This window comes from Lycium barbarum, chromosome 1, assembly GCF_019175385.1.
Source record: "Lycium barbarum isolate Lr01 chromosome 1, ASM1917538v2, whole genome shotgun sequence".
NCBI lineage: Eukaryota > Viridiplantae > Streptophyta > Magnoliopsida > Solanales > Solanaceae > Lycium > Lycium barbarum.
This window is the reverse complement of record NC_083337.1, coordinates 11,435,206-11,459,862: the sequence shown is the minus strand read 5'-3', so window position 1 is coordinate 11,459,862 and position 24,657 is coordinate 11,435,206. Positions and strand designations below refer to the sequence as shown.

At 37.6% G+C, this 24,657-nt stretch overlaps 3 protein-coding genes across 4 annotated transcripts; 1 reads left to right on the top strand and 2 right to left on the bottom strand.

The window, feature by feature from the left end:
- The first annotated feature begins 1,495 nt into the window (after window positions 1-1,495).
- Window positions 1,496-5,278, top strand: LOC132628482 (uncharacterized). Its single transcript, XM_060344281.1, has 3 exons — window positions 1,496-1,636; window positions 3,049-3,724; window positions 3,923-5,278. The coding sequence occupies exons 2-3, from the start codon at window positions 3,050-3,052 to the stop codon at window positions 4,979-4,981; spliced, it is 1,734 nt and encodes a 577-aa protein (XP_060200264.1). The 5' UTR covers window positions 1,496-1,636; window position 3,049; the 3' UTR covers window positions 4,982-5,278.
- Window positions 5,279-6,712: 1,434 nt separating this feature from the next.
- LOC132631842 (polyadenylate-binding protein RBP45-like) lies at window positions 6,713-17,262 on the bottom strand. 2 transcript variants are annotated; one of them, XM_060347557.1, is made up of 7 exons: window positions 16,881-17,262; window positions 14,235-14,703; window positions 11,692-11,747; window positions 11,487-11,617; window positions 11,315-11,411; window positions 11,044-11,223; window positions 6,713-7,061 (listed from the first exon to the last, which is right to left on the bottom strand). In XM_060347557.1, the coding sequence occupies exons 1-7, from the start codon at window positions 17,169-17,171 to the stop codon at window positions 7,059-7,061; spliced, it is 1,227 nt and encodes a 408-aa protein (XP_060203540.1). In that variant the 5' UTR covers window positions 17,172-17,262; the 3' UTR covers window positions 6,713-7,058. The 2 variants fall into 2 exon arrangements, with proteins under 2 accessions (XP_060203540.1, XP_060203531.1); XM_060347548.1 differs by having other exon boundaries at window positions 11,044-11,226; window positions 16,881-17,260.
- A 1,137-nt stretch (window positions 17,263-18,399) lies between these two features.
- Window positions 18,400-23,822, bottom strand: LOC132631834 (tobamovirus multiplication protein 1-like). The gene is made up of 11 exons (XM_060347536.1): window positions 23,540-23,822; window positions 21,557-21,647; window positions 21,421-21,473; window positions 21,075-21,167; window positions 20,926-20,997; window positions 20,554-20,626; window positions 20,406-20,451; window positions 20,242-20,305; window positions 19,509-19,562; window positions 18,971-19,048; window positions 18,400-18,886 (listed from the first exon to the last, which is right to left on the bottom strand). Exons 1-11 carry the CDS (start codon window positions 23,669-23,671, stop codon window positions 18,794-18,796), a joined length of 849 nt encoding a protein of 282 aa, XP_060203519.1. The 5' UTR covers window positions 23,672-23,822; the 3' UTR covers window positions 18,400-18,793.
- Between the last annotated feature and the right edge of the window lie 835 nt (window positions 23,823-24,657).

Genomic DNA, 24,657 nt, shown 5'->3' with positions numbered 1-24,657 from the left:
GTCATTATGGGCCTTACCTAGTAGGGATTGAGTTCAACCGACTTGAGACAAACCTAGAGCTATCAATATTCAAGTCATGCCATGAAGAAGATTTGCGCACCTACAAAGAGAGAAAATCAGAAGTTGACCAAAATCTATAATTGAGAGGGTTCTGATTACAGTAGTGCGACCCTGATACTGTGAAGAATATTAAAGAAGTTGTTCTACAGAGTTTATATTTTACAGTTCTTGAGTCTAGATTTGTGTATTAGGTTGTTTATCGAGGTGTACCTTTATCCGCTTTCATAGAAGCATAAATTATAAGTACAAATTGTTAGTCAAATTCAACTTCAAGTTAGGATAACATGGAGTGGGCTTACTAGTCTAGGGAGATCAATGAGATAGGAATTAGAGTTTAGTTCCTAGGTTACAGAGTTTGTAACTTGAATTTGCACTGGCTCACAGTTGTAGTGGAGTTTGAGAAAAATCCTACAGAGGTGTAGGTCGTGATTTTTTGGCCCTTGTGAGCCGGGTGGTTTCCACGTAAAATTGTCGTGTCCTTACTTTACTGTTCTTTGCTATTCCACAAACGCTAGTTTGGAACAGGTAGAGAAAGGTGTTCTATCCCATAGGCGAAAATCTGGTATTACTTAGGATAAAAAGTAGGCAATGCAACCTAACATTTGGTCATCACAGCACAATGACCACTAGACAACATTATACAACCACTATCATCTGCGACCTCCACAACCTCCACCAACCACCATTTCACAATCATTTTTGCTGGCAACCAGTGGCGTACGCAGGATTTTTTCTAAGCGGTGTCACAATTTAAAACGGGAACAAACAAATAAAACACTATAACGTCATATTAATAAAAGGACACAATGTAAATAGAACACACCTAACCAGGGAAGCATAAGTAACAAATATTTTCTTGTCACAAAAGCTTACATATGCTAAGCATATTGAACTAATGACCTAAGATTAAAACTAAGAGCCCTAACCAACTGATCTACGCTTTTTTTTATGTGCGTCATTTTGAAAATTATATTCTATTTTCATTTCTTACTTTCAATTATATATACATATTTAGTAAAAAAATTCGACGAAGCAGTGTCACGTGCCCCTCGGCATAAAGTAAATATGCCCCTACCGGCAACCACCATCATTAGTTGTTGTGGCCGCTAAATTTTCTTCATTAAACAAATCAATTTTTACAACATCATGCAAATTAAAATACTTTTGAATATTATGTGGATACAATATTTTGTTATTGTTTTCTTTGAGTTTAGTAATATTATTCATTAGTTCTTAAACAACCCTTCAAATACCGAGAAAACAATATTGATTATTTCATTTCATATTTAGAGATAATATCCTAATAAATAGTTGTATAGTCGTAACTGACATTTTGATCTTTAAAGTGAAAAACAAACCGGGCCTTTGTTTGTATCGCTACAATCCCAATAAAAGCTCGCCTTTATTTTATCTTTCCTCTCCCATTATTCACGGGCTCACCCAACTCACAAAAATTTTAATAAAAAAGAACCTCAAAAAACAAAGGAGAAAAGAAATTCCTTCTGAAAGCAAAAACATAAATTTTTAGATCTAGAAACGAATTTCTATCGCCATCAATTCTTTGTTAGATATACAGGTAATTCTCATTTTCTATATGGATTATACATTAATTTTTATTAGTAAAACAACTAAGGTGCACATGAACATTAATTCATGTATACAATGAATTGACGGATTAACATTCTTGATGCATGCAAACGTGTTAAACATGGCATGCAGATCTAATGTAAATTGAGTTGTTTTAGGAAAGAAATGGTAGAAATGTATCTTTGGGGTATGAATTTATAATCCTAGCACAAGGGTAACAATGGTTGTTTAAGGAAACTATTCCTTTTTTTATCTCATTTCTTTATTTTCTATTTTCAAGATATAATCGATGTGATTCTTTGTGAACGTCATATAGATTTTTTCGTTCAATAAATTCATTAGCCAACGTGAAGAAGATCCCTACTCTATCCCCCCTATATGCGAGACACTGGAAGTGGTGTTTGTTTTTCGATAGAACCAAGAACCCTACCCTATCCCTCCCTCACCTCTACCCCGATGTGTGAGACGCTGGAAGTGATGTTAGCTTTTCGATACAACCAAGAACCCTACCCTATTCACACACCCCTCGCCCGCCCCACCCCACCCTCGATGTGCGAGACGCTGGAAGTGGTGTCATCTTTTCGATAGAACCAAAGTCTTTCCACGACTGCTCATGAGATTATGACTAGTATATGGAAAAAAGTAAAAATCATGATTTGTATAATTCTAACATCTTTATCATAGAATTCAACAAGTATAATTATAAGTAACACATATCAAGATTTTACTTTATTTTGAGAACTAATTACTCATCCAAATCCTTCTGTTCTATTTGTGCACTTGAACTCTTTTGCAAATCAATTTTGTTTATCGGTTTGTGACATGCTTAAATTAAACCGGACTCCAATTAGCAATGCTACCAACTTGCTGCTTCTCATAAGATTGCGTGATCACTATTCATGAAAAGATTTTTTTTTTTTCTGGATAACTTGATTTTTCAACTAACGACCCTTAATCTTAATTTGAAAACGGGTTCAAAGAGGCGTAACAGATATTGAAATTTCATATAGTCGATCCCAACTAATTTGACACATGTTTTAGTCCATGGTCTACTTATAAAGGAGTTGATCAAGAATTCACTATTCCCAAATTCTTTCAATTTCTATGCGTTCTTTTCTTATCAACACAATAATTGTATTTACTTGAAATTTGCATTTTTCTTTATCTTATCTTTCTGTGAAAATAAGGATTGAAGGTGCAGTGTTGTCTCCACTAAAGATGATTTTTGTGAAGTATATACTATGCATCTTGATTTCCTTTATGTTTGTTCGTAAGCTTCGTCTTTTTTCTTTTAAATGTTATAGTCTATATATTGACAGTTTCATACTGGTCCTGAGTACAACAACATACTCAAGTTCTTGTAAAACATACTCAAGGTTATAATTTTGATATACTTCTCAGGATGAATGAGCAAGCTACACAAGATAATAATCCCAATGCTCAAACAATCCTTCCAGCAAAGCGAAGGCGTGGTCGCCCGCGCAAAGATGGAGGTGTTGCTAAAAGAGGCAATTTGCAGTCCACAATCATGACTCCTCCAGCACCCGAAAACATCAAGAAAGTTCAACAAAATGCTGTCGAAATGAACCAAAAAGATGGAGGCATTATTGGTAGCAACAACGTTGTAGGACAGATGGTTTCCGGTGTCGTTGACGGTTGTTTTGATGCAGGGTACTTCATCTCCGTTCGAGTTGGTAATAGTGGGACCACGCTCCGTGGATTAGTCTTCCAACCGGGGCGATTCGCTCCTATTACACCAGCAAATGATGTTGCCCCATCAGCCATAATGTATCACAGAAATCAAGTTGCTCAGCCAAATGTGGCACCAGGACAACATGCAATATCTTCTAAGCCAATGTCAAGTGGTCCATTTGTACCTAACAATAACCAATTTGCTCCTGTCATGGCGTCTCAACTTGGCACGATTCACGAGGCACGATGCAACTCGGGTTCTTCCTTGGGTGAAAAGTCCGTCTTGCAACCAAATCAAGATCAAAGAGTAGTCCAAATCCAATCCCACACGACTAGCCTTCCAGTGGAGAATCTTAGAATGGTTGAACAGAATGAAGTGATGCAGGTAATATGTCTTATCTTCCAGGTTACTAAGCCTCATTTGTTTGTACTTAATGAAATATCTTAATCTTTATTATTCAGATCTCAATCATTAAGTCTGTTTGCTTTCTAGGCCAAAACCTGAATTTCAGATCTTAGTCATTAAGTACGTTTGTTTTCTTAATTTTACAACCACTTAATGGGTGAAAAAATCATGCTGCAGACAAAACAAGAACGACTAGTCCAAATCCACCAATCCCACACGACCATTCCGGTGGAAAATCTTAGAATGGTTGAACAGGACGAAGTGATGCAGGTATTTGAAGTCGTGGACCCATCAGAAGGGACGACTAAAATGTTTGCAGAATCCATATTGGTTGAAGCGAAAGCTAGTGAAGGAACTACCAGCGATCAGGGACCTAATAAGGCTCAAAAACAACTCATGGGCTCTATGTATCAGTCTGACATTCTTTTTCAAAACAATCACAACAGCTCAGGTGGCGAAATCCATCATAATCCGGCTGCAGACAACCAACCGACTGAACTTGAGTCCAAGAACGATAAGCAACCAAATCCTGAGAAGTCGTATATGCAAACTTTACTTCAGCCGGGTGAGTTAGTTCAATGTGAAGCAAAGAAACTTGAGATTCACCGAGCTCCTATGAACGCGCAAACTCAACTCCACTCCTCCCAAGGACTTTCTCCAATGAATGCAGAGATTCAGATGAAAGAATGGACTCATAGTGGACAAGAAAACCAACAGAATCAGTTCAACCAAAGTACTCTATTTGCTGAACTTAACTCTGTTGGCCAAGAAACACAAGCTGCTGCAGAAACTCAGATATTTCAGCCAAGCAATGAGCTAAAAAGCCCATTTCTTGAACAGAATTATGTTCAGATGACTAATGAGAACCCGAATCCCGGGATCAACCAAGTACTGGTTACTGGTGAAACTCAAGCTGTGGCTCCAGAATCAATTAGGACTACTTCAGTGGACTTCATGATGGAAAATCTGAATTATCCAAAGAATGAGGAATCTCAAAATACTCATATTGGACCCGAAGTTGAGTTATCAAGAAATGCTGAAATGTCGAACGAAACTAAGGGTGCAAGTGATATTGGTGAGAAACTTGTGTTAGGTTCTCAATTAGCACCTCAGCAAGAAGAGGCAAAAACTGAAAATTCTGATCATTCAGCAAAAGTTGAAACTCAAAGTACAAGTTGTGATGGTGGCAACATCAACCTGGAAATTTTTCACCAAGGCAAACGAAACCAACCTTGAAGCTGCTCATAAGTATAATAGCAGCAATGGTTTGGATTTATTTTCTATAAGCAGCTGATAGTGTAGGGCCTTGACTTCAAGTTTTAGACTTATGGTGTTTTTTTACTTTTTATTTTGCAAGACTTTTGTGGAGTCACCGGACTTAATCATCCCAATTATGTATGCTTTCACCATCAATATGGCATGTCCCCTTTGTTGGCTGATAGAGACGGAATTAGGATTCGAAGTTTATGGATATTGATCGTGTTACCGAACCCATAGCTCGTTTTAGTTACTGGGTTTGCAATTAGATATTAAATACAATACTGGGTCTAAACAAAGCTACTCCGTACATAATACAATAAAGGGTCTAATAAAAGCTAATTCGTCGTCCGTACCTAGTATTATATCTCTGCCCCTACGGGAATAGCAGAGTTAAAGGTGACACCCTTATCGAGAAGGATTTTAACTTATACCTTGACAACGTAAACATTTTTTTACATTAGCATAACTTATATCCCAGCGTGAACTGGGGAGCTTACAAACCCGTCAAAATCTTGACGCGACGAATTCCACCTTCGACTATGTTTTTGATGGCGACACATGATCAGTGTGAATTCATGTGGTTAATCTCAATTTGTTTGGAATTGAAATATATTTGTGGTTGTTGTGTATTTTAACTTAGTATAGCAGGGAATGTGTCTTATCTTCTAGGTTACTAACTTCACTTGCTATAGACAGCTACATGTAATTATTCTCTAGGTGGCTTGATAGTGAAAAAATTATTTTACATTGTCCGCATATAGAGGATTAGAAGTTATACTTTATCAAAAAGAAAAAATAAGCAGAAGGAATAGAAGTTAAAAACAGGCTTTGGCAATTTCAGTGAGATTTTTACACTACACAATAGCTCAATAGTCATAATTAAAATAACTTTAATCTTTATCTTTGTACAAATTTTAGCCAGTATGTGGTGTATAATCCATGTATAGTCACTTTATCTTTTTACACATTTTAGCATAGTCACTGCATAATTTGTTATTATAAAGGGAAGGCGCCTGGCTAAAAACGTTAAGATCCTAATTTCAAATTCCAAACGTCTCTTTCAGTCTAATTTTCTTCTATCTTCTTTTATGTGCTTTATCTCCTTCCTGCTTCATTACCCTTGTTAAGTTCTTTGGCTCATGTTCTGTGACTATTGACCGTATAACACTGCTCCCAATAATTGTTCTCGTTCATTCTAATCATTGGAAAATCTTGTTTATATTACTAATTAGTTCAGAGATTTTATATGGATCTCGAGTATCTCAGCATTTATACCCACTTTATCATTTTTAGATTTATATGCTTGTTAATCCTACAGCATTTTGAAAATTTCTAAAATAATGTATAAAGGGAAAGAAAAGAAAAAAGAGTGACACCTTAAAAAGATTACATATTTAATTATTTATCATTGCATTTTTAGTTTTCATCATCCGGTGGAAATTTTCAAACCATTTTCCAGATTTTGTACAATAATTATTTTCAAACTACTGTTGATCCCGATTTTCCAAATGTAAGCATTTTAAACAAAATACAACATACCCGGTGAAATCCACAAAGTGAGGTCTAACATGTTAAACAGAATAGTACCACCTAAACACAAAATCGACTCAAAACTCCAGCAGCCAACCTTATTTCATCAAATGGAAATAAAACAGGCTTTTTCTGATTGAAAGAAATGGTAAACAAAACCATATCTAAAAATGAAAATTCGAAAGAAAAGCACCATAATATATCAAAATAAACATCTGACAAAACAAAACCATGGAAGTATTAAAAAGATGTCCTTGATCTCTCTGAGGTCTTTAACATAACTAGACCACACATAACCAAAATGGCCACATATGAAATAGGCCGAGAAAAAAGGAAATAGAAAAGAAGGCAACTACAGAAACAGACAGTTTGACCAGAACCATAAATATGTCTCCAAGAACTAACCTACAGATAACAAACTATACTACCTCCATATTCAACTGAAAAATCCAATTGTTCCGCGTTCCAACATCAATGCTTTTGCCATGTTAGGAAGCTCTCAGCAATTCCTTTGACCAGCAGATTACTGCAAAATATAAGTCAATTTCTAGCCGTGAGGAATCGATTGCAATATGATGAACGAATTGCTGCTGAGTAATTATTTTAAGCTCTACTTCTCTTAGCAACTCATTTTCTTCACCTAGTGTCACACCGGTTGAGAAATCGGATTGGAGAAATACAACAACATACCCAGTGAATCACACAACGTGGGGTCTGGGGAGGGTAGAGTGTACGCAGACCTTACCCCCACCTTAGGTAGGGAGGCTGTTTCCGGAAGACCCTCGGCTCAAGAAAAAGCATAAAAAAGGTCAGATACGGGCAAACAAATCAAAGCAATTATGAAAATGAAAACAATGAAAGTAAATAAGTCATTATAAACCAACAGATACTCCCAGAAATCAAGAGACAAGAAACTATAGAGCAACATAACTACTCGTGCGAAAGGATAAACGCGACTACCTACTAGCCTTCTACCCTAATATGAGTCCTCCATACCCTCCTATCTAAGGTCATGTCCTCGGTAAGCAGGAAATGCGCCATGTCCTGTCTAATCACTTCCCCCCAATACATCTTCGGCCTACCTCTACCTCTTCTGAAACCGTCACTGGCCAACCTCTCGCACCTCCGCACTGGGGCATTTGCATCTCTCCGCATCACATGCCCAAACCATCTCAATCCCGCTTCCCGCATCTTGTCTTCCACTGAGGCTATTCCAACCTTGTCTCGGATGACTTCATTCCTAATCCTATCGCTCCTAGTGTGCCCACACATCCATCGCAGCATTCTCATTTCCGCCACTTTCATTTTCTGAACATGAGATTTCTTGACTGGCCAACACTCCGCCCCATACAACATAGTTGGTATAACCACCACTTTGTAGAACTTGCCTTTAAGTTGCGGTGGCACCTTCTTGTCACACAACACTCCAGAGTCAAGCCTCCATTTCATCCACCCTGCACCAATACGGTGTGTGACGTCATCATCAATCTCCCCATTTCCTTGTATAATAGACCTAAGATACTTGAAACTATCTTTCTTCTGTATGACCTGAGTGCCAAGCTTCACTTCCACGTCAGCCTCATGCACTATATCACTGAACTTGCACTCCGAGTACTCTGTCTTGGTCCTACTCAACTTGAACCCTTTAGACTCCAGAGTTTGTCTCCAAACCTCCAGCTTAGCGTTAACCCCGCTGCGAGACTCGTCAATCAGGACTATGTCATCCGCAAATAACATACAGCATGGCACCTCACCCTGAATTTGCCGCGTCAATCCATCGATCACCAAGGAGAATAAAAATGGGCTAAGAGCTGATCCCTGGTGCAACCCTATCACCATTGGGAAGTGCTCTGAGTCTCCTCCCATAGTCCTTACCCTGGTCTTGGCCCCATCATACATGTCCTTGATCGCCCTAATGTACGCCACAGGTACACCTCTAGCCTCCAAGCATCTCCATAGAACCTCTCTCGACACTTTGTCGTATGCCTTTTCTAGGTCTATGAATACCATGTGCAAGTCCCTCTTCCTCTCCCTATATTGCTCCGCCAGTCTCCGTACAAGATGAATAGCTTCTGTAGTTGAGCGCCCCGGCATGAATCTGAACTGGTTCTTTGAGATAGACACGCCTCTCCTCACCCTCATCTCCACCACCCTTTACCACACTTTCATAGTGTGGCTTAGCAGCTTGATCCCTCTATAGTTGTTGCAACTTTGAATGTCGTCCTTGTTCTTGTACAATGGAATCATTGTACTGCATCGCCATTCTTCGGGCATCTTAGCCGTCTTAAAGATGACATTAAAGAGTCGAGTCAACCACTCTAAACCTGCCCTGCCTGCAGTCTTCCAAAATTCCCCAGGAATCTCATCGGGCCCGGTCGCTCTTCCCCTACTCATTCTACGAACAGCACCCTTAACTTCCTCAACCTTTATACTCCTACAATATCCAACATCACGACACCTCTCGGAGTACTCCAAATCTCCCAACACAATATCTCTGTCCCTTTCGTCGTTCAAGAGTTTGTGGAAGTATGACTGCCATCTCCGTCTAATGAGAGCGTCCTCCACTAGTACCCTGCCATCCTCGTCCTTGATGCACTTCACCTGATCCAAGTCACGCGCCCTCCTCTCCTTCACCTTGGCTAGTCTGTACAACTTCTTATCCCCGCCTTTGTCCTCTAGTTCTGCATACAGGCATTCAAAAGTTGTTGTCTTTGCCACCGTAACCGCTAACTTTGCCTCCTTCCTCGCCATCTTGTACAATTCCCTATTCATTCGCCTCTCCTCATCATCCTTGTTGTCTACCAACTTCGCATACGCCACCTTTTTTGCTTCCACCTTCTCTTGAACTCCTCCATTCCACCACCAGTCCCCTCGGTGCCGACCACGGCTACCCTTCGAGACCCCAGCACCTCTCTAGCTACTTCCCTAATGCAACTGGTCATCCTATCCCACATGTTGGTCGCCTCCCCACTACTCTCCCAGGCTCCCATAGCCCTCAACTTCTCCCCCATCTCCAGGGCACCCGTCATGGTCAAACTCCCCCATTTGATCCTAGGCTTGTCGGCCACGACCCTCTTTCTCTTCATCATCTTGATTTCCAAATCCATCACCAAGAGCTTATGCTGGGTCGTTAGATTCTCACTCGGAATCACCTTGCAGTCTTTACAAAGACCTTTATCGTCCTTCCTAAGGAGTAAAAAGTCTATCTGCGTCTTAGCCACCGAACTACGAAAGGTTACCAAGTGCTCCTCCTTCTTCGGGAAACTCGAATTGGCTACCACCAGCCCAAAGGCTTTTGCAAAACCCAACAGCGCAACTCCTCCTCCGTTCCTGTCCCCGAAACCACAACCTCCATGCACATCGTCATATCCCCCTGAAATTGACCCAATGTGCCCATTGAAATCTCCTCCGATGAATAGCTTCTCAGTGGACGGTATACCTCCCATCATCTCGTCCAAATCCTCCCAAAAACGTCTTTTCTCCTCCTAGCCCAAGCCCGCTTGCGACGCGTAAGCACTAATAATGTGCAAAATAAACCCTCCAACGACCAGCTTAATCGTCATCAACCTATCACTGACCCTCTTAACCCCTACAACCTGTTCTCGTAAGTCATTATCTACTAAAATGCCTACCCCATTCCTATCCCTCGACCTACCTGAGAACCATAACTTATACTCATCCACATTTTTAGCCCTGGATCCTACCCATTTAGTCTCCTGGACACAAGCTATATTAATCCTCCTCTTCTTAAGAATCTTAACTAGTTCGATTTACTTCCCCGTTAGAGTCCCAATATTCCAAGACCCTACTCGCAGACTAGAGACTCCCTTAACCCACCTACCCCCTCTAACCCTCACCCCCGTCCGAGAGCATGACCCTAGTCCACCATCGTCTACCAAAGCCAGTAAAGCAAATATAAACTACTCGACCAGGCAGGAATCAATACCAAAACACAAGTTAGCAATAATCTAGATGAAAGTGTAACTAGTACGACAAGAACGAAACAAGTAATGCAAGAATGCAAATTAGCTGCAAGGATAAAAGACAGAGAATTAAAAAAATAAAAATAAAAAAAACCGGAAGTACCAACTCCAGTTAGACAGAACCTGCTCACGCCGGAATCACTGTTCACGCAGGAAACATTGTTCACGCTGGAAACACTGTTCACGGCGGGAAGCTCGAATCTGTCAGACCAGAGAGAAGGAGAGAAGGAAGGAGAGGAGAGAAGAGAAAAGAAGAGAAGGAAGATAGGAGAAGAAGAGTGGGGGTGGAGGTGGGTATAGGGCTGTCACAAACCCTAGGAGAGAGAAAACTTACCTAGGGAGGCCACCGGGAGGTTGCTGGCCGGAGTTGGGGGGTGAGGGTGGGGGTAGGCGAGGGAGTTGGGGGATGGGAAGAAGACCGTTAGGTTTGGTTGGTTTTCCGAGAGAGAGAGAGAGAGAGTAAATACAAACTATGATAAAACAAACAACCTATATTGCCAAAAGCTCAAAGGTTTTGGCAAATACCTGGGGCTGTTGCGGCATTTGTTGCTGTTGATGTGGAGGTTGTGCATAATTTCCATACCCTGCATAGCCCGCATAGTACATATTTGGATCCTGAGTAGGTTGGGCATAACCATAGGCTTCATATCCTTGTGTATACCCATAATAACCACCACCACTCCACTGGTTCGGATCACCTTGAGACTGCTGAAAAGTTGAATATATTATTTATATCAGATTCCACACAACGGATACCGCAGAAATCAGAGAAGAACATTTAGGCAAAACTAATAACCTGCTTGTTTGAAGGACTACGACCCCATGAAAGGCGGATGCTTTGTCCACCCAGCTGAGTTCCACTTAAAGCTCGTAAAGCTTCCTCAGCGCAACTTCTGCCAATATAATGGCCAGCATGTTAGTTTTCTTATCATTGAATTTGACCAAGTTCAAAAGGCATGTTACTGTACCTATCAGCGAATTGAACAAAACCACAACGTTTGCCTAATGGTATTTTTACATGAAGCAATTGCCCGTAGTTTCCAAAAACCTGCCTCAGGTGATCATCTGTTACATTGGCATCCAAGTTCCCAACGAAAATCTGCAATTAAAGCTGTTTAATATGAGTATGTTTGAGAGAGACCATTGAATGCTGATATAAAGAAATGTACTAACAGTCGTATTAGTAGGGTCATCCTCATTTTGAGTTCCAGTACTTTGATATGAAGAAGCTGCAAACGAAAGAGCAATGGTGAGGGGTACGGTGGAAAGCGTTAATGATCCGTGCAACAGAAGATATATTATACTACATCAAAGCAAAAATAAACATAGCTGGAAAACAAAAGTAAAAACAAAATTCCCCATAAAACAGTAAAATCAGGAGCACCCACAAATCTGAAATTTCAGAATTTGCAGCACCCACAAATCCAAAAGAACAGTTATGCATGGGATTGATGATATGTCATGTGTGATTGTCCTTTGACATGTACAAAGGCCAAGAATCAGGAACAATTATTGCAACCAAATTTTGACAAAGGATAATAATTTAATAACTCCCTTAGGCCCAATAAAGCAAAATGCATCAGACTGCAGTGCAACACACATGCTGGACATGTATTTAGTTCACACAAAAGGTCAAGCATGTCTACTACTTCAACATGTTCTCACTGTCGCCAAACTTGTGAGTACTCAACTCTGCATTCCAGATTAAGCACGCAAGGCCTGATTGTCTGGAAAATAAGTTAAAAATAGCATCTCAACTTTCTCAAGTATATGTTCAATTTTTCCTTGGGGGTGGGGGGTGGGGTTGGGGATGAAAGAGAAATTGTATAAAGATGAAGATCACTATTGGTAGGGTAATAGAAGTATTGTTCACAATGCAACATTTTAGAAAATAAAAGAGCAGAATAAAAAGACATCTTAGATTTGGAAGAATAAAGCACCCTACAAGGTGGATCCTCTCACTTGGTTTAGTGGTATGAGATGCTTGCCTAACAGGAAACAGATTAGAAAAGAGAGGGCAATCACATGCATTAGGATATCAAGATGCCAATCATCTTTTCATCCACTGCAGATCAACTTATTAGCTGTCGACCATTTGAATATATGTGAGCTGAAGTTGTGCAGGAAAGGAAACCCAGACAACTGTTCTTATGCTGAGACACAAGAGGCCTCAACATCTGAAGCCCCTTTGTCTTACTGTCCCTGCAGCAATATGCTGGAGAATTTCTAGGGAGAGAAACCAGAGATTTTCAAAGGGAAACAAGAAAGCATAGTTAGACTAAAGTTCAAATGTATTTCTGCAGTAGCTTTTTGTTCCCCTAGACACTTGTCAAAAAAGAAAGACATTCTAGAAATGTATTTAGACCGTATTAAGTGCTGCATTTTTCTGAGCAATATCCGCACGAGTTTTTTAATCAATGACCCAATCTGCTCAGAAATATCAGATATTATCCTGACTATGATACTTTTAGCTCTTCAATATATGTCCATATAACAGAAGACAGAAATCAAGGTCAAATTTTTCATAAGCCATAATCTTTTGAACCATCTTTCAGTCGTTTTTACGTCAAAGCACAATAAATTAAGGATCTAAGGCATTATTGAAGCACAATGATTTGCAATCCATTCAAAGAACAATTGCGGTCAATCTAGAGATACTGGAAATGTATCCTAACACCACACTTGATATCTTTTTAAGGCTCTGGATGACTTGTTATCTAATGAACTTCAAAAGATCTATTCAAAAACAAGAGAAGAAATATTGAGATATTTACAGATCACATACAAATTATACACACTTGAATGTCAATGTATTTAAAAACTCCGGCAGAAACAAACTATACGATGTATCGTGTATCAGAAAGTGAGATGATGGATTAGCTTGTAATTGTAAGAAGAAACTTCCCCACCCCCACACACACCTTTGTGAGGGGATTTCTCAAAGACAAATTCATGAGGCAAATGAAGCAGATAAAGGGCCAGTATCTTAAGTTGACAATTGAGACTAACAGAGAGCTTAGAGGCACACTGAAGATCAAAGTGACACTGGTGGCTGATTAAATCATATAAAATAAACAAGAATAAAATGGTTGAATAGTAAAGATAAAGTAATCTGAAGAAACAAGAGCGGAGTAAAGTGAAAAACTGGAGCTGTTAAAAATTAACACCGAAAGGATCTGATAGAGGAAATTTAACCACATTTAGGTAGACTGACTTACGTAACACCATGCCCTAAAAGGTATTCATTTCAGCTGAAACAAGCTCCAGGCCACTAAATGATAGAGCCTGCCTCCCATTTACCCTGCTTCGAGACAACCGGAGTTTTATGAGATTTAATATTTCAGAGAGAAGTTTTTAGTACTCGAAGGAAATGACATCATAAGCTGGTGCTTCTCTTCAAAAACTCAAGAGCATAACGGAAGGAAAGCAAAACAAAAAGGCACCGCTTATCTGAGTGAGGCAAAAACAGATAACTCGTGATCCCTGATAGCATCCTCAAGCTATATAAATTGAGACCAGAACAGACAACTTGTGATGCCCAAATAAACCAATAGCATCTCAATCTATCTAAATTCAAACCTCGAGCTCTTTATGACAAATCACCACAAAATCAAAGATTTCAAACTCTAGGAATAACACAAGTATAAAACTGCAAGCTAGATGAAATGCATTGTTCTTAACTACTCGAGAACATTAAAACATGAAAGTGGATATACCTTGCATCGGACCACCAGCATTCTTCTTGTTAGCTGCAGGACCAATGCGCATGGCCCTAGTGGAGCAAAACTTTCCATTCATCTCAGTCATAGCACGTATTTGCTCACTCTCATCCCCAAATCTAACAAACCCATAACCCTTTGTGTGCCCTGTTGCCCTATCGGTTACTACCTTAGCACCCTTGATTGAGGGATAATTAGCCCTGAATGTCTCCTGAAGCATGTAATCAGTGACATCAGCTGCCAAGTCTCCGACAAATATTGTGTATTCAGGAGTATTATCTGTACGTTTTTCACCCGAACCGAGTGATGCCCAGTTGAGCCTAAAATTTTGCTCAATATTAGGCATCAAGCTGCCATTGTATGCTTGTAGATTCCTTTCTGCAGCTGCATGACTATTAAACTCAATAAAGCCGTAACCCTCTGATTGTTGAGTTTGCTTGTTACGGATAACTTTAGCAGAGACCACCTACATAAACAGCTAAGAGTTAATTCTTTCTCACTCCACCAGAAGCAAAGGGGAAAAGCAGAGAAAAGGAGAAGAAGAACATTGTTAGTAGTTTCACTCATATGCACACTAGAGCAGAAGAAGAGAGTAAATTATGTATATGCTTACACGCAAGCACATAAAAGCTATGTTGCTCAGACTCTTCAAAAATATCAACTGGTGCGTGTCAGACACTCCAAAAGTAGTGCACTTTTGGAGAATCCGACACGGGTGCGGCAACGGAAGTGAAGAGTCATAAAAGTATCTATTACAGACTCAAGCACAAATATAGAGCACAAGTTGCATCTCCGGATTCTCAAAATCTCAAATGTAGTGGCAAGACATTCAGAAAAACAAATTTTGGTAAGATACACCCCTCAATCCCCATGGGAATCCACATAGGCTGTGTAACAGTAAGTATACCCATCAATTATTGATTCAAAGATACCAAATCAATGATAGGATTAGCACCATACAAATAATTTGAAGCTCAACATTTTGTCTCATAACACCATACCCCAGAACAGATAGGACTGGCCTTCTCAGAAAATTAATAACAATTGGTTACCAAAAAATGTGCACTCATGGTTAGAGGAAAATATTATAAAGGTACTACTTTACAGCTCACAATAAGCTCTGCTTAAATTAATATATGGGAAATGCCTCTTCACTTGTCTTAAAGTTAACTGTTTTGTACCAAAAACATACTACAAGTCACTGCATATAATCTCCATTTTTTGAAGTGGTACAGGATCCTGCATATGAACACCATTGGAAAAGTATTCACTTTCCTGAAATAAAAATACAGAACACTCTGTAGAAATCAATCGAAAGCATATGACCACAGTCCACAGCAAAACCCTAAAAATTCTCAGAAAAAGAAAAAGATCCAATCTTCCCCCTTAAGATTTAGTTTTTCACAATAAATAACAAGAAAATGTCTTCTCCATAGATGTTCAGTTGCTTATATTTTCTGATATAGCCTACACAAACAGCTAAAATCTACCTATGTGCAAAGCATAGCCCGTCGCAAGCTCGAGTAAGAGAAGAGTCACTACAAGTGGACGCCAGAGTAAAAATAGTCTAACTATGATAAAACCTAAGGGGTTCTTTGGTAGTTGGTTTGGAGGTCAGATATTAAATCCTGCATAAATAATACCACGTTTCGTAGCTGGTCAGGACTCGGGAGGTAAGTTATTCATGTATAATACGGCGTTTGTTTTGCAATTTAGAAGCCTGCATAACTAAAACATGTACTACAAGTTATGAGGGAATCTATGTATTACTCTATGCAGGATCGAACGTGGAATAACTCATACATGAATAGCTAATCCCTACTTAAAATAATAAGTAGGATCCCTCATAAATAATCCATTTATTACTAATGGATGCACAACTCTAACCAGCGACCAAACGACCCCTACATGAATACACAGAGGATTCATATAGTCTGCCAGCTAGTTTGCATTGAGGCACAGTTTCTAAACCCGATATACTTATCTGAATGTCTTAACTAAATCATTAGAAAACATATAAACCTGCCATTATACGTGCATATATAGGCTAATAATAAAAAGATGACAACAATGTACTCCCTCCGTTTCAATCTTTTTGTCTTTCTTTCCTTTTTTGGTTTAATTCCAATTTTCCACATGGTATGTTTAAGACCACAAGATTAAAGGGCATTTTGATACATTCTACATATCTTTAATTTAAGACCAAAATTCAAAAGTCTTTTAAACTCCGTGCCAAGTCAAAACCACACAAACAAATTGAACGGAAGGAGTATAATAATCCCTCCATTTCAATTTACGTGAACCTATTTCTTTTTTAGTCGGTGCCAAAAAGAATGACCTCTTTCCATAGATGGAAACAATTTACCATTATGCAATGATATAGCCACACAAATTACAAGTGCCTTATTTTACACCACAGGTTCAAAAGTCTTTTCTCTATTTTCTGTGTACAGTCAAATGGGTTCACATAAATTGAAACGGAGTGAGTATATATTTTCTAAAATTGGTATAATACTATATGCTGACACCCACGCTCCGTCGAATGTTCAGTGAAGTGTTGTTATAGAGAGGTCTGACCGTACCTATATAACCTAATAACGAAAAGTGAGCAACAATGTAGTATATGAGGAAGTTAGTTAATACCTCTCCAGTTTGAGCGAAGCAGTTATAGAGGTATTGTTCATCCATCCAAAACTGTAGATCTCCAATCCAAAGTGTCCTGACCTCATCAGCACTTGTCGGCTGAGCCGCCGCCGCCGCCGTGTACTGAGACTGTTGTTGTTGCTGCTGCTGTAGTGGTACACCGCCTTGTTGCGGGTAGTAATAACCACCGGACTGCGGCGGCGGAACCTGATATTGCGGCTGCCATTGCTGTTGGTATTGTGGCTGGGCAGCCATTGGTGGTGGAATTATTGAGGTTGGTGGTGGTTGCATTGTGTGTTGAAACCCTAGCGGAACACGAGAGAGTATGTGGATGATGTGAGAGAGCGACTGAAAGGAGTGGGGGGATCAGATATTTTTTGTAGTAATAAGTGATAATGATGCGACTGAAAGGGTACTATGGGTATACGTGGATACGCAACGTGTTAGTCTTAACCGTATAAAATTTTAAACCTTCTAAATTTAGATATACATAAAAAATTCTTGCAACAATTTAAGGGGTCATTTGGTTGCTCGTCAGAGTAATGCAGCTATTAATAATACAAGAATTAGTTATGAGGGAATATTATTCTATACAAATATTAGTTATATAGGGTTTATTTATTTCACCTTGTATTACGCATAAAATAATACATAAATTACATCATAACTTATACATCTATTAATTGTGGGGATTTCTAAATTCCAAACTAGATATTGTATTAATGATATACATAAATAACTTAATACCTCCTAACAAACTAAGAAACGTGTTATTACTTATGCAGGATTTAATATCTGCATAACTCACTTCCATAATGACTCCTAAAGATTGATTGATTCACGAACTGATTAAGTGGGAATTATATGCATAGATTGTCTATGTGACAGATAATAACGTATGAATTGCTATTCGATGAATAATGTTATACAATTAGATATTTTTATTCACCGATTATTAATAAACGCAATCTTATTTTATATTTATTTTGCATAAAATGAGTGTATTAATTCCATCATAAATTGAGATGGTAGTTTATTAATGTCAAATGTTACTCTGGATTAGTCATGCTCAATAAAATATATAATCTAAAGTCAAATCTTAATAAGAAAAGTCTTAAACTAAATTGAGTAAACTTATATGTTTGTAGTTGAATTTTGTTCTATTAATGTTCCACGCAATCAATGCCACAAACTTTAGCACTACGCTAATCCCAATGGCGTAAGCTTGTATAGATTCACCAAGACCTGGATATCTAGTTCAAGAGAAATCAAACCTAAGAGAAAACATCTACCATTCAAAGATTGTGATAGGGTAATAAGTACTCCTCCATCTTTATATATATATATATATATATATATATATATATATATATCGGGTTCGAGCCCTGAAAATTGAGTCGCTTTAGGCGGTGGGTGTGTTCACAAAGGACTAGATTAGAAAGCAAAACGGAACTGACAACAATCAAGCAAAATGGAACTGACAACAACAATCTGAAATGAGTATCAAAGTCACTTGAGGGATACCATAATTATCACTAGGTTAATTGTGATGACATATACAAAGGGATCCTATAGTATAAGACATGCAGCAAGGCACTAACAATGACACGGTACAAGAGATGAAACCAAGGGCAAAACCAAGCTCATGGAATTGATGAGAATAATTATCCTGATTTTCTTTGTTCAATTAATATACAAAATTCTAAAACTTCCGTCTTCAAACCTCAAAAACACAAAGAAATAGAAATGTAAGCATCTCTGCAACTGGCAAAAAGAATTAAGATATTCCGCGCCTTCCACGATTTATACTCCTGGATCGTTTTCTGCAGGTCCATACCTCCTTCAGAACTCAGCTAACTTCAATTGCTGCAACCATCGGAAGTTGTAGGATCGAAGATACATGTCCGCTGCAGCTAACGGATGGGGTGGTATTGAGCAGATACTCTTTTTGGGGGCAATTTGCGCAGGATGTACAGCACAAGAGCTGAAGGAAGAATTTCCACGAGCTGCCACAAGAAAAAATGTCATCTTAGAGAGAGAGAGTGGGGGGGTCGGTGTCCAAGGAGCATGGAAAAGGAAACAATGTGTACCATGTAGTATATCAGATTTAGAACTGGATGGTCCAAGACATCTAGTGATGCATCAGCATCAAAAGCCGATAAAACAACCTGCAGTGAGAAAGATTAGCAGCAACAATGAAGCTCCAGCCGGTGGCATAGGGACTAACAACCATGGGCGATTTGAAAGATAACTTGATCGTAGAACTGTTACTAAGGGATTAAGGTCAAGTGACTCTAAAGCTAAAAGCAACAGTTGGTATTAAACCTAATCCTTTTCTGTATCAAATATCTTGGCCTTTATGTGATAAGTGTGTTTTTTTCCTATATCCGGAGGTGAGAGTGGAGGCAAGAGTGGGAATAACTCAGATCTTGTTATATTAAATTAGCTACAACATTTAATGTCTGACTTGCAAAAGCAATCAAATTAAACCTTGGTGCCTTGTGCGAGCTGAGAGAGTTGTCTTGATGCACGAGTATACAAATTTAAATGACACTAAGAGACCATAAAATGAGCAAAAACTAAAAGGCTAACAGTAGGAGAGAAACGGAGATGGAAAAAGAGCCTCACCACAAAGCATCTAATGAGGAAACAAGTGAAACAAATGGCAGTTACAGATCCAACCTGTAATCAAACGCAAATGTCATGTCCATGTGAACCATCATAGAGTAAGAGATTTTGAGACCTACCACACATTATCTATAATGTTTATGCATGCATTCAACTCTAATATAAGTGAGACTTCACGCCTGATAAAAGCGCATCAAATAAGCAAGAGAATAGTTCAATTATTAGAAGTAGAACATTTTTTAGAATAAGCAGGTTGACCAAGAAGATGTTTCAATGAAGTCAGTAGGTGTAGAAATATTATGCGTGCTTTTCATGCTCCAATGCCGTTGCAAGTTATAGGCATTCCATTAGGTAACAAATCATGACAAGAATCTTATCTTTTCTAAGAATCTAATTGAATTTCTTGTATTTATCAAATTTAGTTATTTGATTGTTCATCTGTAGAGGAACCCCAAAAATGAAAGTACTTAAAAGTGGATACATTTTGACATATACTTTAAATAATATGGCTGTTAATTATAGCAAGTTAGCATTTTTGTTATAGCTAAAAGGTCCCAGAAGAGAATGAGCAAATTTTTCATGCATGCATTTTGCCCACCGGTGGGTATAGGGAGAATTTTGTTTTATAGAAAAAAATAAAAAATTGACATGCATTTACCGCCCTAGACCAATCCAAGGAACAGAAACAAGCTCTTTCCACGTAGTAAGAAGAAAAATGGGTGAAAGCGCAAACCTCGTGAAGCTTCTTTCTTCTTCCTTTAGATTCGATGGGGAAGCGTCTCAGCATAGAAAATAACCTGATGATAGTAAAATGATGAAGTCCACAAGAAGAAGTATACAAAATCAGTTGTTTCGCTTCAGAAGATAAATGCACCAAGAAATAAGCAGTTAATTCACCTTCCTCCATACAGCAAAAAGCCTAATGCAGCTATAAATGACACAACTGCACCGAATATAATGAAATGATAGATTCATGAGAAAGTCTTAAACTCTGAAAACAGTTCTAACTTTCAGCATATATGAGAAAATGAATACAAAGACTCACCTGCTATAAATATCTTCCCAATGAATTCCGCAAAGCTATTGTCGTTTATCCAGAGGTAAACCCAGATACAAGCCTGATGCAAAACCATTTTTTCAGTTATATATGCTGAGATAGATGTCTAACAGAATCGAGTTACGCGTTGTATGTGATGCAAGGGAGTTTTATTAGGATATTCACCAAAAAATCAAGAATAACGAACTACTTATTATGTATATTATATGTATATTTGTGTATACATATGTATATTACTTAATATACAAAAGCTATTACATTTTACGGCTATTATCCTTTTGAGCCGTCCAAAAATGTAATTATCCCCTTTTTTATATCCAAAGACTACTAGCAAATGAGGAGGTGAAGTATGTAGCAAACCTGTATGAAGTATATTGCACCATTTACTGAAATATAAAAGGTTCTCAGCTTATCTGTTGGTAAACTTCTAGCCTGCTCATTTATACAAGGACAACAGTTAGAATCAACAGGTCAATATTACGCTTGCAGGATGCAACAAATTCACTTGCCTGGTGATATATCTCAGCCCAAAATAGAACAAGGAGTGTATATGCTGAGAAAAAAAGTATGCCCGGTAGATCCAATAATACCAAAGTCAACACCTGGTTTAGCATGGAGTAAATGTTAACGTTAATCGCCAAACAGTTATGAAGCAGCTCATGTCAAACATAATTTTTGACAGTATATTGCTGTTAGACTATAAGATTAGTCAGTAACCGGGATATTAACTTCAGAAGCAACAAAATTAACAGGTAAGAAACCTGGGAGGAAATGAATATAAAACAGGAAATATATTCAAGTAAAAATACATTCTCAAATGCTATTGTAACAAAACATGAACACAGCAAAACTTACCTTGGGATGGAACAGAAACACTTGTTTGTGAAACCCAAAGACAATTGCACGAACTGAGAAAAGTAGAATTACATTTAAAAATTAATCACTGACGCAAAAAGTTTAAGAGTAGTTACTTATGCTAATTCTGTCTTACCTCCATTTACGACAAAGTTCATGAGGTGGAAAACCTTTTGTGTTGTCCAACCAAATTCAGGTACTCTCAACTGTATTCTAATTAATTGAATCTGCACATGGTCAACACAGACACACAAAGTAGGTAAAAAACATCCATTAACTAATGGCATGCAACTAATAAAACTAGTCGTGGTACATGAGAACTCTATGCTCATCAGAAAAAATTTAAACCCCATAAACACACACAAAGCGATTCCACTATAGACCAATCACAAACCTCAGAAAAAGCTAAACATTTTGATAATGTGATTATATCAGACAACTTTCCGATAATATTGAGAAAATTACTTGTTCACAGATAATTTGGAAAATAGCTAGCAAAAGCAACCATTTGCCACAAAACCATGTAGAGGCGGATCAAGCATTTTGAGTTTATGGGTTCTGGATTCTAGAAAAGGCAGTTTATTGGGTTCTGGATAAATTAATTACACATGTTAAGTGAATTTTTTAACACAAATTACAGGGTTTCAGCCAAAACTACTGGTTCTGCCGAACCCGTAGCTAGAACTCCAGCTCTGCCTCTGGTTTAACCATGTGAAAGTTGTGCAAAAAACAAAGGATAGTGTAAGGGGTGAAAAGGATGAAAAATTAGAAATGCTGACCTTAATTATTGCATCTCAATAACCATAAAGTTAACAATGTAATCTAACCTAGATATCCCCATACCTTGTAAATTAACCATGTCAACACGTTTGAATCAGTTTAAGGCATTGACTAGAAGCACCAAAAGCTTTCTAGTTTCCTTACTTGGAACCCCTCAAGTACACTATATAAGTTCTAGTTTTCATATACTCCTAAAAGGATTTTCAAGAAAATGAATAATAATAGTAACAAATAACAACAGTAAGGTAAACAAGTAAAATTAAAACCAATACTCAGTTTCCACAGTATCTCAAGACTTTAGCCACCAAACATCATTATTTGCAGCAAGAATTGAACTGTATATCATCAACTAAACAGCAATTCAATCATAAAGATGTTATCTTTTCAACTCCTCAACTTTACTAAGATTGCCGGAATACAGAAATAACTAAGTTTTGACAATTACCACATCCAATTTAAATCCATAATTACAAAATACATTCTTTTTTTGTTAATCATAATACATAGAGAAATAGAGACAGTAATAATTACAACAAAAAAATTAAACAACAAACAACAAAATCAAAACCAAAAAGTTAAACCCCATCTGCAGCAAGTATAGAACTTTACATCATCAACTAAACAGCAATTCAATCATAAAGATGTTCTCTTTTCAACTCCCCAACTTTACTAAGGGCCCATTTGGCCATGGATAATTTTCATTTTTGCCCGGAACTGTATTCCAGAATCATGTTTGTTACAATTTTCCAGGAAGTAGAATTCTGGAAGTCGAAAAACTCCAAATACCTGTTTTCAGATTTTTCACTCCAAATCACTCCCCAAAATTTCAACACTTTTCCAAGTTGTACTCATGTCCAGACACAGCTCCAATATCCAAATACTTTATTTCAAATTTCACAATTTTTTTTTATGTCCAAACGCCCACTAAGATTGGTAAATTCAGAAAAAGACTAAGTTTTGACAATTACCACATCCAATTTTCATTCATAATTCAAAAATACAATTCTTTAAAAATTCCCACCATGCCAACATGTTAAAACCATTAAGCCATGGACTAGAATCATCAAAAGATATCTAAGTTCTACTTTTCATATACTCCTAGAAGGATTTTCAAGAAAATGAATAGTAACAGTAACAGCAGTAAAGTAAACAACAAAATTAAAACCAAGACTTTAGCCACCAAACATCCTTAGACTAGATAGTTATTCAAGATTGGTAAATTCAGAAAAAGACTAAGTTTTGACAATTACTCACATCCAATTTAAATTCATAGTTCAATATCAATTAACTTTTGTAATCATAATAAACAAGAGAAAGAGAGACAGATAGTAATAATTACAAGGGCAACAGAAGAGACAAGAGCAAAAGCAGCACAAAGAGAGTAAAAAATCCCATCTTGCCATTCAACTGATTCATTGATTTCATCCCACCACTTTGATTGCAGACTCAATTCAAGTTGAATTCTTGTCATTTCAACTAAAAGTGTATCCCTTTTTTCTCTTTCCTTGAATTCCCACAAAGTCAAAAAAAGAAGAATTTGAATACAAAGTTACTAAAAAGATTGAAACCCCACGAGAGAGGCTCCCCCCATCTCAATTATTTGCATGAGAGCGATTTGACTTTGACACGAAATTTAAAAAAGAAATAAATATTTTTAAAGTTTGTTGTCAAAGATGAGCTATAAATATTTGCATGGTCATAAATTATTTCATTAAAAATAAAATTGATATTTTAATTTTAAATTGTTACTAAATATAAAAAGATATTTATTCCGGTTAGTTTTTAAATTTTGGTTCAAATCAAGAAAGATTTAATTTTAATTTTTAGATTTATCCTTCTTAATTATTAAGTGATCAAATCTCAATAGCTATCTAGTTAGGGATATTTTAGTCAAATTAATTATTTTTACCTAAAAAGCACTTTTTCCGAATTAAAAATTGTCTACTTAGTTTTTTTTACTTGGGTAAAAAAGAGTGTCTATCTATCAAATAAAAAAAAAAAGATTTACACATATTAAATATTATGTGATCAAATTTTAATATTTATTTAATTAGAAATAATTGAATTAAATTATTTATTTTTATTTAGAAATTAATATTTTTTTAAAGAGTGAGCAAATGGCTAGATAGACCTTCTGTTTTTAATCAGCGGGAGTATCATTTTTTAATGGCAAATTGAAATTGGGGAGATTTTAGAGAGGAACATGTTGGAGTGCTATGGTTGAAATTATGATATGACAACTAAAAAAGAACAATATGGACGTCTGGACAGAAGAGTGGGGTGGGGGTGAGAGTGGGGGTGGGGTCCAAGGGGAAAAAGGTATGGTGGGAAAAGGAAGAATGGAGGTTCAAAGTCTTTTGAGGTTTCATGAGTTGGTTCTGGATTTTTGGTGTGATTGAAAATTACAACATGGAAGTCTTTTGTTTAGCTGTTTTTTAAATTATTATTTCAAAATGG